Genomic DNA, 15,406 nt, shown 5'->3' on the forward strand with positions numbered 1-15,406 from the left:
GGGTCTGATGGGGGTGAGATACCGGCCTAGGGGGGCCGATTGGTTTGATTCAGGGCGTCAGTAGGAGCGGGGAGCCAGGACCCCTGGGGTCTGTCCCCAGCTCTGAGGGGTGGGTGCATTTTTCATACTGTGCATGTCATGCTCTAATCTCAGGACCACTCACTGCAGGGAGGGGAAGACACTGCGACAGAGGGGCCATTGGTCTGACCGGGGCGGCTGGCGGGGTGCGTGTGGGGCTATACACCTGGCTGGGCCCATGGCTCTGGTCTAGTTCTGTCCAAGGGGTTTTCTCAGTCCCTGTGGCGGTGAGTCAGGACGCGCGTCTTCCCTGTCCCCTCAGAGTGCTTCACACTCGTCGCAGACATCGTGCTCCTCATCGACGGCTCGAGCAGCATCGAACCCGAGGACTTTGAAAAGATGAAGACGTTTCTCTCTGAGATCATGAAGCGTTTCCGTGGCACCGACACGCAGGTAACAGGCAGAGGCAGAACCCTGCCTATTGTCTGCCCCTCGCAGGCAGGGCTGGCCCCAATGCCCCAGGGCAGCACTAGGGGGCGCTGTGCTTCAGGGAGCAGCAATGGATTTTGCATCCCAAACCAGGAAGAAATTCCCATAGAACCAGCCACCCCCGAACGCCTGCCCCAGGCCTTAACTGAGTCCGATTCCTGCTTCTCTGACCCTTCCCCCCTCGGGCTGTTTCTCTCGTTCCCCGGCCTCCCGTTACAGTTTGCGCTCAGGCAGTACTCCCATGAATTTCAAGAGTACTTCAACTTCACGGAGTACAGCAGAAATCGTGACCCAGACAACCTTGTCCAAGGAGTTGAACAGATTCATGGACAGACACACACGGCCACCGCCATCCGGAAAGTGGTGTAGGTATCGCACCCCTGCCTGCATGGGCTCCACAGGGAAAGGGCTATCAGGCCCTGCAAGCTAGATAAAGAGACTCAGGACTCCTGGGTTCTTTCCCCAGCTATGAAAGGTGCTGGGGCTAATATTTAGAGTGGGGGGGACACTGGGCATCAGGACCCCTGGGCTCTGTCCCTGACTCTGGGAGGGGTGTGGGCACTAGTAGGTTAGGGCAGAGCCAGGAGCAAGGACTCCAGGGTTCTGAGGCCTGTCCTGAGCCTCTGTTCCTGTGTGACTTTAACCAAGTTACATCCCTGCCCCTGCCTCAGTTTCCCCATCAGCAAAAAAGAGATAGAGACACTGACCTCTCTTGTATAGGACTTTGCGATCAACAACGCCAAAGCAGTGGATGAGAGCGAGGTGTGGTTGTGTGTCTCTTACCCTCCGATGGTTTCCCGCCCTCCCTTTTCCAGGCAGGAGCTGTTCACCTCTGGGAACAGCGCTCGGGAGGAGGCCACCAAGGTTCTCATTGTGATCACAGATGGGCAGAAAAACCAAGACCCACTTTCTTATTCAGACGTTATTCCCGAGGCGGAGAGAGCGGGGATCATTCGCTATGCCGTCGGGGTGAGCCGCAGCTGGGCAGAGAGCGGGTGTGGGTCTTAGGCCATGTCTAGGGACATGGGATGTGTGTGTGGGGGGGGGGGGACGGGGGGTTCCCATCAAGTCAGGGAGAAAAAGTGAGGCTGGGTTGTCACTGAGCCAATGTGCGACTTTATAGAAGAGCGGAAACTCCTGCTGTTGGACTTGAGAGGTGCTTTCCAGTTTAGACGTCACGTTTTCCACATGCTGACTCCAATGGCCATGAAATGTTGTTTGCCTCCTGGAGACACAGGTTAGGGCTTGGGGTCCAAATCTGGGATCATTTGAGGTAGGGGTTCTTGAGAGACAGCCCCCCCCCAGTTAAACAGCAAAGTCACCCGGCTCTTATAAAGTCTCCTTTGCACACGCCCTGGGGCTCACACAGCGGCTCCGATCCTCCGCAAACTGGTCTCAGTCACTTGACATTGATCTCCATTAAACTGCTGGGCCGAAGAGATTGAAATGGGCCTTAGGAGACAAAGGGCAGGTTTACACGACACGCCTAAGTCGAATTGAGTTACATCGTCCCACAGCCAGCGCCGTAATTAAATTGGGTTTTCACGTCCACATCACTCTCCTGTCGGCGGTGCGGCTCCTCACCAGGGCGCTTGTACCCACTTAACTGTCAGTGTGGGGTACTGTGGGGCACTTGCTGCTGAAGGTTCATGGCCAATTGCCAAAGCCCTAGGTGATATAAGCCACATGGTGCCTATATGAGCACAGTATTAACCGAAATAGATCGATCAAGCAGCAGCCAAGGCCTCTTGTGGATGTGGAGTTAAGTCAATGTGCAGGTTGGATCTCTGTAGTCCAGCACTCTCTGGTCCAGCAACATCTGTGGCCCAGCATGATTTTGGTTATCCAGATGTCAGCTTTCCATGGGCGTGGCCAAGTTTTCTGCAGTCCCATAAAGTTTGTTTAGAGCCACCAGTCCTGGCTCTCAGTGCTCTGTGCTTTTATTTTGCTCATAATTACCCCAAAATGTCTTGTAAGAGCCCAGTAAGTAGTGGAAGTGTTAGTAATGCTGCTGGACAATACTGACCTCCCATGGTCTGGCAAATGTTTGACTTCGTCACCGGTCAGGTCCCAATGGTGTTGGATTAGAGAGGTTCAACCAGTAATGGGTGAGTTACACTGGTGAGTGCTACAGTTCAGTGTAGCCACGTAGGCCGTGTCTACACAGCAGGGCTAAACTCGAAATAAGCTGTGCAACTTGAGCTATGCAATTGCATTGCGTACGTCGAAATAGCTTCTTTTGACTTTTGGCATTGCCTACACAGTTATTGTGAGAGAGAGCCCTCTTCCCCTGATTTCCCTTACTCCTCGTACAATGAGGGTTACAGGAGTCGGGGTAAGCCGTCCTTCTGCTCAACATGATTTCGACATGATGTCAAAATAACTGCTTATGAGCAGACACGAACGTTGTTATTTCAGAATAACTCTGCTGTGTAGACGTCACCTTGCAGAGTTAGGTTGACACAAGCTGCCCAATATCAACCAATTGAGGTGTAGAGTCAGATTCCCAGGGGAAAAGGAACTTTTGCGACAATCTAGTCAGAGCTGCCATGGAATCACAGGCCAGACAACTGCTCCAAATAATCCAGAGCAGTTTTTTTTCAGAAAACCAGCCAGTTTGGGGAGAAAAATTGCCAGGGTTGAGAACCCACCAAAGTCCATGGTGAGCTGCTCTAGTGGCTAGTTCCCCTCATAGTTATACCTGACACCTTCTTTCCAATCAGAATTGGTGTAAATTCCCCTTCCAGCCATTGGATCTTGTTAGATCTTCGTCTGCTGCTTACATCGGGCCCAGCGACTGGGAGGTGCTTGCACTTCACTGCAGAACTGGCTGCAAACAACCCACCCAGACTAGCCCAGTGGTCCCATCCCTTCACCCCACCCTGAGGCGCCCCCAGAGACATGGCCCACACTCATCCCTCCCTGCGCCCTGGGCACTCAGTCATGTAGGCCCCAGAGGGTTAATAATCCTCATGGCAAGAAGCCGCCTGTGCCCTGCTGCCGATACAACCGATGGAACTTGGTGCTAAAATGGGGCCGGCTCCATAACTCTAGGCTTGTGGGCCCCTCTCCTCTCACCACAGAGACACTTGTCCCAAGCTGCCCCATGGGACCCTCCCCCCACTCAGCGGAGCAGCACGTGGCTCTGACTGAGACAGGGCTCGGGGGCGGGGTTATTTGTCCAGGACTTTCAGCTGTGACTGACGCTCATGTTCTGGTCTCTCCTGCACCCCCCTCTACTCCGTGAAGGTCGGTTCTGCCTTCTCCAATGATACCTCCAAACAGGAGCTCCGTGAAATCGCCTCTGAGCCCAGCTACCGGCACGTCTTGCGGGTGGACAATTTTGGCGCCCTTGAGTGCATCAAGAACAAGCTGCAGAAGAAAATCTTCACCATCCAAGGTACCAGATCTGGGAGTTGGGGTCACCTTGGCCCTGGGCCCCTAGAGATGGGTTTCCCAGGCTGAGATGGGACAGGGAGCAGCAGGGAATCCAGAGGGGGGAGCGGTGTGAGCCTGAGAGTGGGCGGGTGGGACATACCCATATGGGAGCAGTGGGAAGCCGAGTTTCAGCAACATCCCCAGGACATCAACATAGCCAGATGCTTATCGGAGTAAAAACAAACCCAAAGATTCCCCCTCTCCTGTTTAAACAGCCCCCGCTCCTCACACTCACAGTCAATGGGCTTAAACTGCAGCAAGGGAGGTTTAGATTGGACATGAGGAAAAACTTCCTGCCTGTCAGGGTGATCAAACACTGGAATAAATTGCCTGGTGGGTTGTAGAATCTCCATCTCTAGAGATATTCAAGAGCAGATTGGACAGACACTTGTCAGGGAGGGTCTAGAGCAGTTTTCCTGAAAGTGTTCTGTGGGAACACTTAGAGAAACACATTAACTGGCTGCTCTGGTTTCTTTATTTACTGGTGCCGCTCCCATTGGCTCCATTTCACTCTTTGCAGCCAAGAGGAGCAGCGGGAAGTGGTGGCCCAGCCCATGCTGCTTTCCCTGTTTCCCGTTGGCTGCAAAGGATGAAACGGAGCTAATGGGAGCTGCTAGGCTCCACGGCCACAGCACCTGTAAATAAACAAACCGGGGCAGCCAGTTAATGTGTTTCTCTACGTGTTCCCGCTGAACATTTTCAGAAACACTGGTCTAGACAGTGCTTGGTCCTGCCATGAGGGCAGGGGACTGGACTCGGTGACCTCTCAAGGACCCTTCCAGTTCTAGTGTTCTATGATGCCATGATTCTATGAGATGGCTGCTGTTAGAGAGGAAACAGGTGACTGACGAGCAGATGGGTAAACGGAATTGCTTTATTGCCCACGCACGTTTACCTCAGACATTCAACATACTGTCCGAGTGGCATTAGTCATATCCTTTTATCTCTTTAGTATGTCAATTCATATGTCTATCACTACTTTTACTAAAACCTTAGGCTGTGTCCAGACTCCATGCCTCCGTCGACGGAGGCATGTAGATTAGCCAGATCGGAAGAGGGAAATGAAGCCGCGATTAAAATAATCGCGGCTTCATTTAAATTTAAATGGCTGCCCCGATCTGCCGATCAGCTGTTTGTCGGCAGATCGGGAGAGTCTGGACGCGATGCCCCGACAAAGAAGCCTTTCTTCATCGACACAGGTAAGCCTGGTTTCACGAGGCTTACCTGTGTCGATGAAGAAAGGCTTCTTTGTCGGGGCATCGCGTCCAGACTCTCCCGATCTGCCGACAAACAGCTGATCGGCAGATCGGGGCAGCCATTTAAATTTAAATGAAGCCGCGATTATTTTAATCGCGGCTTCATTTCCCTCTTCCGATCTGGCTAATCTACATGCCTCCGTCGACGGAGGCATGGAGTCTGGACACAGCCTTATTGAGTAATGTTAACTCCCATAAAATGAATATTAATAAGCAAATAATGAATACAATTATACCCAGGGCTTGACAACTGGTGGTGAAAACCGCTTACCAGCCCCGTACTGCGAATGTGCAAGAGCCGCATTGCGCATGCGTGCACCGTGAATGAACGGGGCACGCAGCTGAAATCAACTCGCTACGAGTGAGTAGATGGTATAATTTGTCGAGCCCTGATTATACCCATCCCGAATTACTATTTACAGAATTTCTAATTTAATCAACATTTTTCTATAGTAAAGTAACTATAGTAACAGGCTACAGAGATTACGAGGTTTTTGACCCTGAAGAGGGGTTATGCAGAGCCAATGAGGATAAGCAAGAGACATAACAAAAGAGGCTACAAGAATGAAGAGAGAGAATATGTTTATACATCAGAAAGGATAATACTGGGTTTGACCGGACACTTAATCTATCTTCCCAAACTACAAAAAACAAAAGGAAAAAGCATGTTTAGAGGGTAATGCTGTGGCTGATCCCTGAAACACTAATGTAGAGTCATTTCAGACCTGTTAATTTTTACATATCACAACAGCTGCATCTAAACAGAGCCATCCCACGCTGTGCTTTGGCCCCCCCCCCGTGGCTGACTGAGACCTGTTACCCCCCCCCCCCCCCCGTTTGTGACACCCTCATATCCCCCGCTGTCATGTAAGGAGGAACTGTTTGTACCTAGGGTGTCCTGTGAGGGATCATTCTAAAAGTTTTGCTCTGCTAAACATGGGCATCTCCTTGGATAGTTTGTGTCGTTGTTGTGTGGGAAGCTGTGGTGGTTGGCTGTGTACGGGTTTCTGAAACATGTGGTGAGGTTCACAACACCCCCAGCAGCAGCTTTCCGGGTACAACAGTACAAGGCCAAACAATGTCACTGGAGCAGTGCGCACAAGCACCAGGTTACCCCAGGACTTGGGTACAATAGAAACCTCTCTGCGATAGCAGGACACAACGGGAACTGTCTGACCCAGGTCCCAGCAAAAGAGGTTTCTAGCAAGTGGGAGGAAGATTTAAAAAGGGGACAATGACATCAAGGAGGGAGCTTCACTCTCCCTACAACAACACACCTGGAAACTCCTGAGGGGCAAGGACTGAACTGTGGGAAGTGATGGTCCCAGGCTGGCAGGATTTTTAGCTGAGTATGGAAGCCTGGGAAAGCCAGGGCCACTTGTGCCTTAAGAATTTGCTGCCTGTTTCTCACTCAGGGTGAGAAATCTCCCTATTTCTGACTTACCTGTCTAGTGTGCTCAGCGCAGTTGGCAGTTTGTTTATTTATTCGGGTGATCTGCTTTGTTTTGTTTGCTCTCCCCTCTAATCCTCAAGAAAACATTCACTTTTTGTAGTTAATAAACTTAAATCTTGGTTATAGTATAAGCCAGTTTGTGCAATTCATGTCTGGGAGGCGCAAGGAGCTGTGCAGACCCTTCTCCACATTGAGGGAGAGGGTGAATTTGATGAGCTTGTGCAGCGCAGGCCTTTCTAGACAGAGCAAGGCAGGAGGATTTTGTGTTTATCACCAAAAAAATATGTGTGTGAGTTCCAGGTGAGTCCTGTCACACAGAACTGACTTCAGTCTGTGTCTGCAGCTGCAGTAGGTGTGTCCTACTTAGGAAGAGGCCAAAAGCCTAATTCAGCAGAATAGGAAGAGGGAATCCAGGCAGGTGCAGCCACAGATTCAGGGTACATCTACACTAGTCCCCTAAACCTCATTCCATGAGGAATACCAGCTAATTCGATTTAGGGCTTTAAATCGGAATCCTGTTTCACTGCCGCGTGTAGACGCGGGCAGTTACTTTGGGCTAGTCAATTTCTAAAATGGCAACCGTCCAGGAACACGCAAATGAAGCGTGGGATATTTAAATCCCGGGTTTCATTTGCAATTTTGGTCGCCTTCATTAGCCTCCCTAGATCCAACTAAGGGGCTAGTGTAGATGTACCCTCAGTGAAACTCCAGGACATCAGGTGGCATCCCACATAGGGAGACCCAACCTGTCATATAGTTGCCTGGCTGTTTCCCATCTCACCTCCCTGTGTCTCACTTTTCCTTTGAGGTTATTCATTTGAGATCATCACAGACAAAGGGCAGAGTAGCTACGTGGTTGGGATCTCTCTCTGCCACTGCATCGGCAAAGTCATCCTGTTCAGCCAAGGTGCCAAGGATGAGGGATGGGTACCCCAATTGGAGCTGCTGGGAGAGCAGGTAATATGGAATGTGGGTGTGGGGAGGGGCTGGTGGAAGTGGATACATGTTGACATTTTGTAATGTTTGTGTTTGGCTTCACCTTCACCAGCAATTCAGTGAGAGAGCCGCAGGCAGGGGATAAACCAGACCCACCAATGGATTTAAGCATTGTGATGCTGCAAGGAGCCAGTTGCACGTGCCTGGCTCGATGCATGGAGGAATGATGGGCGCTCTTCCATCTAATTCACCGGTTGTGCCTCATCCAACAGGCATGCTCAGAGCTGCCAAGATCTTCACAAACCAGCTGATGGAGACGAGAGAGGTTTTCCCGCTGTAGCATGGGTGGGCAAAAGGGTTCCGTGGGCCACATCTGGCCCAGCAAGTGGGTTAATCCAGCCCTCAGAGGCCCTGCCGCTCCCCCCGCTCCCAGGCTAATTAGGGCCTGGGGGCAAGGGGAAGTGCACAAAGTTTCCTCCTCCCTGCCAAGAGCACGGGGCGCTTTGCATGCTCCCCTGCCTCCAGACCGTGGCTAGCCTGAGGGTGGGGGAGCACAGAAACTCTTCTCACCACCGGGGCAGGGGTGCTTAGTGGGAAAGGAGGGCAAAGGGACTCCCCCCAACCCCAGACCAATCGTGGTCCGTGGGTGAATCCTAAAGCATCCGGATCCCACCTCTTCCATTTGAGGCCCTGCCCCTTCTGGTGCGACCCAGGGCCACTTCAACAGTTTTGAAGTCGTCCCCAGCAAAAAATTATTGCCCCCCCCCCCCCCCCCCCGTTCTGTAGAGTCCTTATCTGGGACTTGGACAGCGCCTGATCAAATCCCTGATTAGGGAGAAGGCTTTCAGCAGGGATCATCCCTTTCTCAGGGAGTGCTCTGGCCACTGGGCATGGAGCCGTTGTCATTTGCACATGTTCTGTGGCCCAACCGAGACTGAATTAGTCATTTGAAATGGAACAACTTTGACAGGGGAGTTTGAAGGAGTCCACATGAGCATATCCCACAGGTCAGAGGTCAGGGCTCTGATATGGGAAATACCAGAGCTCTGGTCCACCCCTTCCCCAACGACCAAATGTACCAGAGGTGGAGGAGTCCTTGTCGTATCCCAGTTTGTGGACAATGCTGGGTGGGATGTGGGGAAATGCCACCAGGCAACTGCATGTTTAGAGTCAGACCTGCCCTTGAGACAGGAACAAAGAAACTTCTACTGAAGAAACTTAGGCACCACGTCAGTTTATGCAGCTACTGAATCATAGAACCATAGAGTTGGAAGAGACCTCAGAAGGTCATCAAGTCCAGCCCCCTGCTCTAGGCAGGACCAATCCCAACTAAATCAACCCAGCCAGGGCTTTGTCAAGCCGAGATTTAAAAACCTCTAGGGATGGAGTCTCCACTACTTCCCTAGGGAACCCATTCCAGTGCTTCACCACCCTCCTAGTGAAATAGTTTTTCCTAATATCCAACTTGGACCTCTCCCACTATTGGTGATAGTAACAGAGATGTAGCCGTGTTAGTCTGATCTTGCGGAAACGAAGGTCAGAACTATGAAGCACTTTAAAGACTAACAAGAAGGTTTATTAGGTGATGAGACTTCGTGGGCCAGATCCACTTTCTCAGATCAAATTCTGGAAGAGATTTGGCATGACCATATAGACCAAAGGAATACAATGGGAAAAAAAGTGAACACATTATAAAACTGACCAATCAGATTTAGAGCAGAAGGGGGGTGAGAGGGAGGGCTAATATCTAAGGGTATGTCAAAAGTAGCTCATTAATTCGAGCTAGGTGGGGTAATGAGGGCAAGCAGAGTTGCAAATGAAGCCTGGGATTTAAATATCCTGGGCTTCATTTGCAACTCCGCTTGCCCTCATTACCCTACCTAGCTTGAACTAACGAGCTAGTGTAGCCGTACCCTATGAGATAATGATACTGGGGTGATAATTGGGGAAGCTGTCTTTGGAATGGGTAAGGTAATTAGCATCTTTGTTAAGGCCCATTCATATATTGTCAAATTTGACACTTTATGAATGGGCCTTAACAAAGATGCTAATTACCTTACCCTTTACAAAGCTAGCTTCCCCAATTATCACCCCTTGTATCATTATCTCATAGGGTATGTCTACACTACAGATTAATTTAGAAATATCTTATTTTGAAATAATTATTTAGAAATAGCTTTTTTTGATATAACATGTCTATACATAAAATGAATTTCGAAATAGTTTTTTGCTATTTTGAAATAGCACATCCACACTGAGTGGGCTCTGAATTGCATTTAAGGGCAGCAGGAACCAGGTCCGGCAGGGCATCAGGCCAGGAGTTACTTTGTGTGGCTGCTGTCTGAGGCTATCTGAGGCCTGTGCTTAAAGGGATCCCCCATAACAGCCAGTTCTCAGGTTTCCCTGCTTGCTTGCCTACCTCGATGACGGACAGCAAAGAATTTTGTCTCTGTGTGCTCTGAATGCCCTCACTCAGGACACCACAGCACTCTGCAACATGGAGCCAGAGCTGCCCCGGGCACACTGGTGCTTCTCGTGGACATGTTGCTGCGAGCCTGGCTGCACTTTCTTCATGCTGCCATCTGGGAAGTCCATTGGGGGGCTGTCAGTATCCAGGAGGTCCTGTGGGAGAGCTTCCACCCTGAGGAGCACTAAGAGCCTCCCTAGTCTGCCCCACTGGGGGCTTGTGCCTCATTTCTCCCTCATGTCCTTCCACTTGCCCCTGCCTAACCCCCCTTCCTGATATCAAATAAAATACATGCATTTTCATGAACACAAACTTTCTTTATTTAACAAAACTAGGTTGGGGGGAGAAATGAAACTCTGGTAAGACTGGGGAAAGGAGGTGGGAGGGTGGAAGAGAGGGTGGAGAGGGGAGGGCGAAACCTGGGAGGAGGGAGCTGGAGGGGGAAGCAAGAGGGAGAAGGGGGAGGGGAAGCTCAGGGTTGAGGGTCTCGGTGGATCAACTTGATTGTCATGCAAACATTCTCCTGGGTTTGCATGTGGCCTTTGGTGGCCAGGCTGGCAGCTATCCTGCCATAGACGGCCATGTTCCTCCATCTAGTGCGGAGATCAGGGACGTTGTGGGCATCCCCCCCAAGCCTGAATAAGGTCCATGATCTCCACCCTGGACCAGCAAGGTGCCCACCTTCCTGGGAGCTGGCAGACTGTTCCTGGGAAGTGGAGGAGGGCTGAGCTGCCAGTTGCTTGCTGGCTCATGTTTTGGGGCCACTAGGTTGGGGCAGTGACTGCTGGCTGTGGGCTGGCAGGCTTGGAGCTAGCACAGGCACTGTGGCCAGAGTCAACCCCTTTAAGGGCTCCAGGGAGGGAGAGGAGTGTTCTTGGTTGAGGCTGGAGTGGCCACCAGGGCACCCTGGGAAGGCTGGAGACCCCCTATTTCGATGTAAGTGTCTACACAGCACTTATTTCAAAATAGCTATTTCCAATTTGGCATTATTCCTCATAGAATGAGGTTTACCAAATTCGAAATAAGTGCTCTGTTATTTTGAATTCATTTTGAAATAGCAGTTTGGCTGAGTAGATGCTAGTTATTTCGAAATAAGGGCTCTTATTTCGAAATAAATTTGCTGTGTAGACATACCCCTAGATACTAACCGTCCCTCTCACCCCCATTCTGTTCTAAATCTGATTTGTCAGTTTTATAACGTGTTCACTTTTTTTTTCACTGTATTCCTTTGGTATATATGGTCATGCCAATTCTCTTCCAGAATTTGATCTGAGGAAGTGGGTCTGGCCCATGAAGGCTCATCACCTAATAAACCATCTTATTAGTCTTTAAAGTGCTGCATAGTCCTATCTTTCATTACTAGTGATAGTAACCGTGTCTGGAAAAGATCACACAACAGTAACAAAGTGAATTTCTCGAAGCTCTAACTGCCTGTACATGCCACCTAAACAAAACTTATTTTCCAACTGAGCCATTGTTATAATGTTGACTTGTGCTAGACCAATATATAAAAGGAATTGCACCACAGTTCACATTCAGCATCTCAGCCCCTCCAAAATCTACCTGCCTATGAGTTCAAGAGCACTTACAGCGATGGCACCACTTGCTGTGGTGAGGGAGGTTCAGGCTACAGATGGAATGGACATTGGGGCTGAATCTCTATCCCCTAAGGGCTAGAAGGGTCCCAGTGGGAGGAGGGGACTAAACTGAGGGGATGAATTTTTTCCTCTCCAGATCGGTTCACGTTTCGGGAGCACACTGTGCGCTGTGGACCTGAACAGAGATGGGAACACAGACCTGGTTCTGATCGGAGCCCCCATGTACCACACACCTCTGACTGGAGGACTGGTCTATGTCTGTCTGATTGACTGGCTGGTAAGAAAGAGGACAGTGCAATGGGGAAGATGGAGGTGATGGGTTTCTTGGTTGACTGGAATGCTGTGGGACGGTGATGTCAACAGCATGGGGGGGGGCAGGGAAACAGTAGGGGGCGCTCCCCCCCATTCAATACTAGCTCCAATGCTCCAGAGCAGCCCTAGGGGGCGCTGTGCTACTGGGACCAGGGAAAGGAGCCGGGCAGTGGGCATTTCTGATGACAGCAAATGCTGATCCTTTCCCCTTGTGTCTCTTTGGATGGGCCTGCAGGGGGCGACGCTGATTTTCAGCACAACTCTGCAGGGGCAGATGGGGCAGGTGTCCGGGCTCTTTGGGGCCAGCATGTCTGAAATCGGGGACATCAGCGGGGACGGACAGACGGACGTGGCCATCGGGGCCCCCATGGAGAACGAGAACTGCGGGGCCGTGTACATCTTCCATGGGAAAAAGGGAGGCCTTAACCCTCAGTACAGTCAGGTGAGCCCAGCTCCTGCAAGGAGGGGTCAGCACACAGCCCTGAAGTGGCATCATGGGGCCCCATAGACTCCTCGTGCCTATGAAACCCTAGCTGCCTCTTTCCCATCCCCCAACCTCTGCTGCCCCCTAGTGCCCATTATACAGGACACTCGCTCTGTCCCTATCCCTTTCCCTCTGGTGTCCACTGTACAGAGCAACCATCCCTCCCACACGCCTTACTGCTCTCTCTGCCCCACAGCGCATCGAGGGGGCGCAGTTCCACATCAGGCTGCACTACTTTGGCCAGGCCGTCAGTGGCGTGACAAACCTGACAGGGGATGGGCTGATCGTCATCGTGGTGGGAGCACAAGGCCAGGTTCTGCTGCTGAGGTGAGTCCCTCTGTGTCCTGGCCCTGCCCCACACGGCAATCTCAAGCCTTGTCTACCACACAGAGTTTTTGATAGACGTTATGTTGATGATCAACAACTGTTGGACTTTCATCACTATTGCATGTTCACACTACGCTCCATGTGTCCTCAGAGCACAGTCACACGTGGTGCATTGACAGTGCAAACAGTGCTCTGAAGGTACCTATCGAGCTACTCACCCCATTCTGCAGCTAGGAATTGTTGTAAGGCGCAGTGGATTGCAATGCATCATGGGTATGAGCTCAGCATCCTATAGAATCATAGAATACTAGCTCTGGGATGACAAGCAATGGGCACAGGACTTTTGGTTGTAGAAAGCCACCTTCCTGGATCTGTGTCCGGCACTTGCCCCACTTCCATGTCTTGAAGTGCATGACGCCTGAATTAGGGCCAACCTCTTGGTAGAGAAACCAGTGACGATTGCAATGTGGAAGCTGGTAACTCTGAACTTCTACTATTTGGTTGTGAATCAGTTTGAAGTCATGAAGTCAGTGGTGGGGGCTGACTAGAGGGGGCCATGAATAGAGTCCTGCTACAAAGGACTGTGTGACTGTGATGGGTAGGAGGAGTGCTGGCCTCTTCTGGACATCCCAGCATTCAGTAATCAAAGAGTAAAACCTAGGTAGCTAGAAAGTGTTGGCAGGGAGCCAGGGAAACCAATGAAAAATATGTGTGACATTTGAATGGAAAGGGACCTGCCTGCTGTTTTTCTTTGTGTGAGTTTTCAGCCACTTGTTGAAGGAACACAGGGTATGTCTACACTACAAAGTTAATTTGAACTAACAGCTGTTAGTTCGAATTAACTTTCATAGGCGCTACACATGCAAACCGCTAGTTCGAACTTAATTCAAACTAGCGGAGCGCTTAATTCGAACTAGGTAAACCTCATTCCACGAGGAGTAACGCCTAGTTCGAATTAAGTAGTTCGCATTAAGGGCTGTGTAGCCACTGAATTCAAACTAGTGGGAGGCTAGCCCTTCCCAGCTTGCCCTGGTGGCCACTCTGGGTACAATGCTAATTTGAATAAGTTTTTAGGTCTAGATGCACTAGTTTGAATTGAGTTAGTTCGAATTAGTAGTGTAGTGTAGACATACCCTCTATGAATTGAACTAGGCAGGACTAGCATGCTACCAAGAATGCTGGGAATGGAAGGGCTTGTACCTTGAAGCACAGATACGTGAGTAGATGGGGAATGTCTGTTTAGAGGTGTGACGGACCGGGCTGTGTCTGGGCACAGCTGAGGGCGTCCGCTCAGGTCGAATTGCTCAAATCCGGGGCTCCTTACAGCCCCCAGACTGGTGACCTCTCCAAACAGGCCACACTGGGTTTCCCTAAACCCAGTGTGGCCTGTTTGGAGAGGTCACCAGTCTGGGGGCTGTAAGGAGCCCCGGATTTGAGCAATTCAACCTGAGCGGACGCCCTCAGCTGTGCCCAGACACGGCCCGGTCCGTCACAGTGACGTAGTCGGCAGGATCCACAGATCTTGGTCAATTGAGCTTTGGGATCAGGACCCCACGCTGTCTAAATTTGATTTTTGGTGTTGAGAGTTTGGTTGGTTAAAGAGCCGCTGCGATGATCCCGGGATTATATGAGAGTCTGGGCAAAAGTGCTCTGAAGGATTTGTGCTTGGGGAGAGGCATTGCCTTTAGGAAAAGGGCCTCTAAACTAGATCTGGTAGTGTTGTTACTAACCAGAGATGTGGATGAAAGGGATCAGAAGCGAGCCAAGGAAGCTGCTGAAAGAAGGCAGAAGGCAGATGAAGAAATTGCTAAGAGACAGAAGGAGATGGATCGGGAACTTGAGGAGAGAAAGGCAGAATATGCTGAGAGACAGCGGAGAGAAGAGGTAGAGCATGCAAAGAAGATGGCCCTAGCCAAGGAGGAAAATGCTAGACTTGACCTCCAGCTTAAGAGACTAAAAGAACAAGAGAGACTGTATCCTCCTGAAGGTTCAATGTGTAACTCTGTGGGTATGCGGTGTGCTTATGATATGGCAGACGTATTTTGCCCAGCTGATGTGATGACCCAACCCCAAAGCATGTGTGAATGCAAACCTTTTGTGTTACCTGTAGCTAACAGGGAGGTTTGGGAAGGGGGTGCAAGTGGGTATGGAAAGTTTCCTGGAGCTGGTCAGTCTCCCTGTAACCAAGGGGAAAGTGTCTCTACATGTGTGCCTGGGGCAGATAGCTGTGTGTCTGTGCAAGGGGGCAGTGATCCTGTGGGTGAGGGCCCGTCTGATGCCTCAGAGGTGAGGCTGGAATCCGAACCAGGGCAGGAAGAGCCCAGAAGTCAGGGAAATGTTTCTCTGGGGCAGCCTGGAGTGGCTGGCCAGAGTGAAGTTTTAGTTGAGGAGTTGGTGGCTGGTGAGGTTTGTGGAATTGAACCTGCACAAGCTGAAATTGAGTTGTGTGAAGCACAGTGTGTGCAAGCTGGCAATTTGGCTGGTGGAAGTAGCAGTGGGGCAGTAAAGGAAGCTGTCTCACTGGCTAGCTGTATGCCTGAGACTAGCCAGGGGTGTTGGGACAAGAGAGAAGCTGTCTCTGGTTGTCTGTCTGTGTGTGGGGAAGAGTTTCTTCCTGTGTCTGAGGAA

General features: G+C 50.8%; 1 protein-coding gene across 2 annotated transcripts in view; it reads left to right on the top strand.

The window, feature by feature from the left end:
* LOC102456459 (integrin alpha-D-like) overlaps positions 1-15,406 on the top strand; it is a 45,548-nt gene that overhangs the window by 9,148 nt on the left and 20,994 nt on the right. For both annotated transcript variants that reach the window (XM_075928898.1, XM_075928899.1), the window contains 8 exons: positions 341-471; positions 727-872; positions 1,323-1,476; positions 3,757-3,907; positions 7,463-7,611; positions 11,792-11,932; positions 12,203-12,409; positions 12,648-12,778. In XM_075928898.1, the coding sequence (XP_075785013.1) occupies positions 341-471; positions 727-872; positions 1,323-1,476; positions 3,757-3,907; positions 7,463-7,611; positions 11,792-11,932; positions 12,203-12,409; positions 12,648-12,778 (1,210 nt within the window). The remainder of the gene's footprint in view (positions 1-340; positions 472-726; positions 873-1,322; positions 1,477-3,756; positions 3,908-7,462; positions 7,612-11,791; positions 11,933-12,202; positions 12,410-12,647; positions 12,779-15,406) is intronic.

This window comes from Pelodiscus sinensis, chromosome 4 (assembly GCF_049634645.1).
Source record: "Pelodiscus sinensis isolate JC-2024 chromosome 4, ASM4963464v1, whole genome shotgun sequence".
Lineage (NCBI taxonomy): Eukaryota > Metazoa > Chordata > Testudines > Trionychidae > Pelodiscus > Pelodiscus sinensis.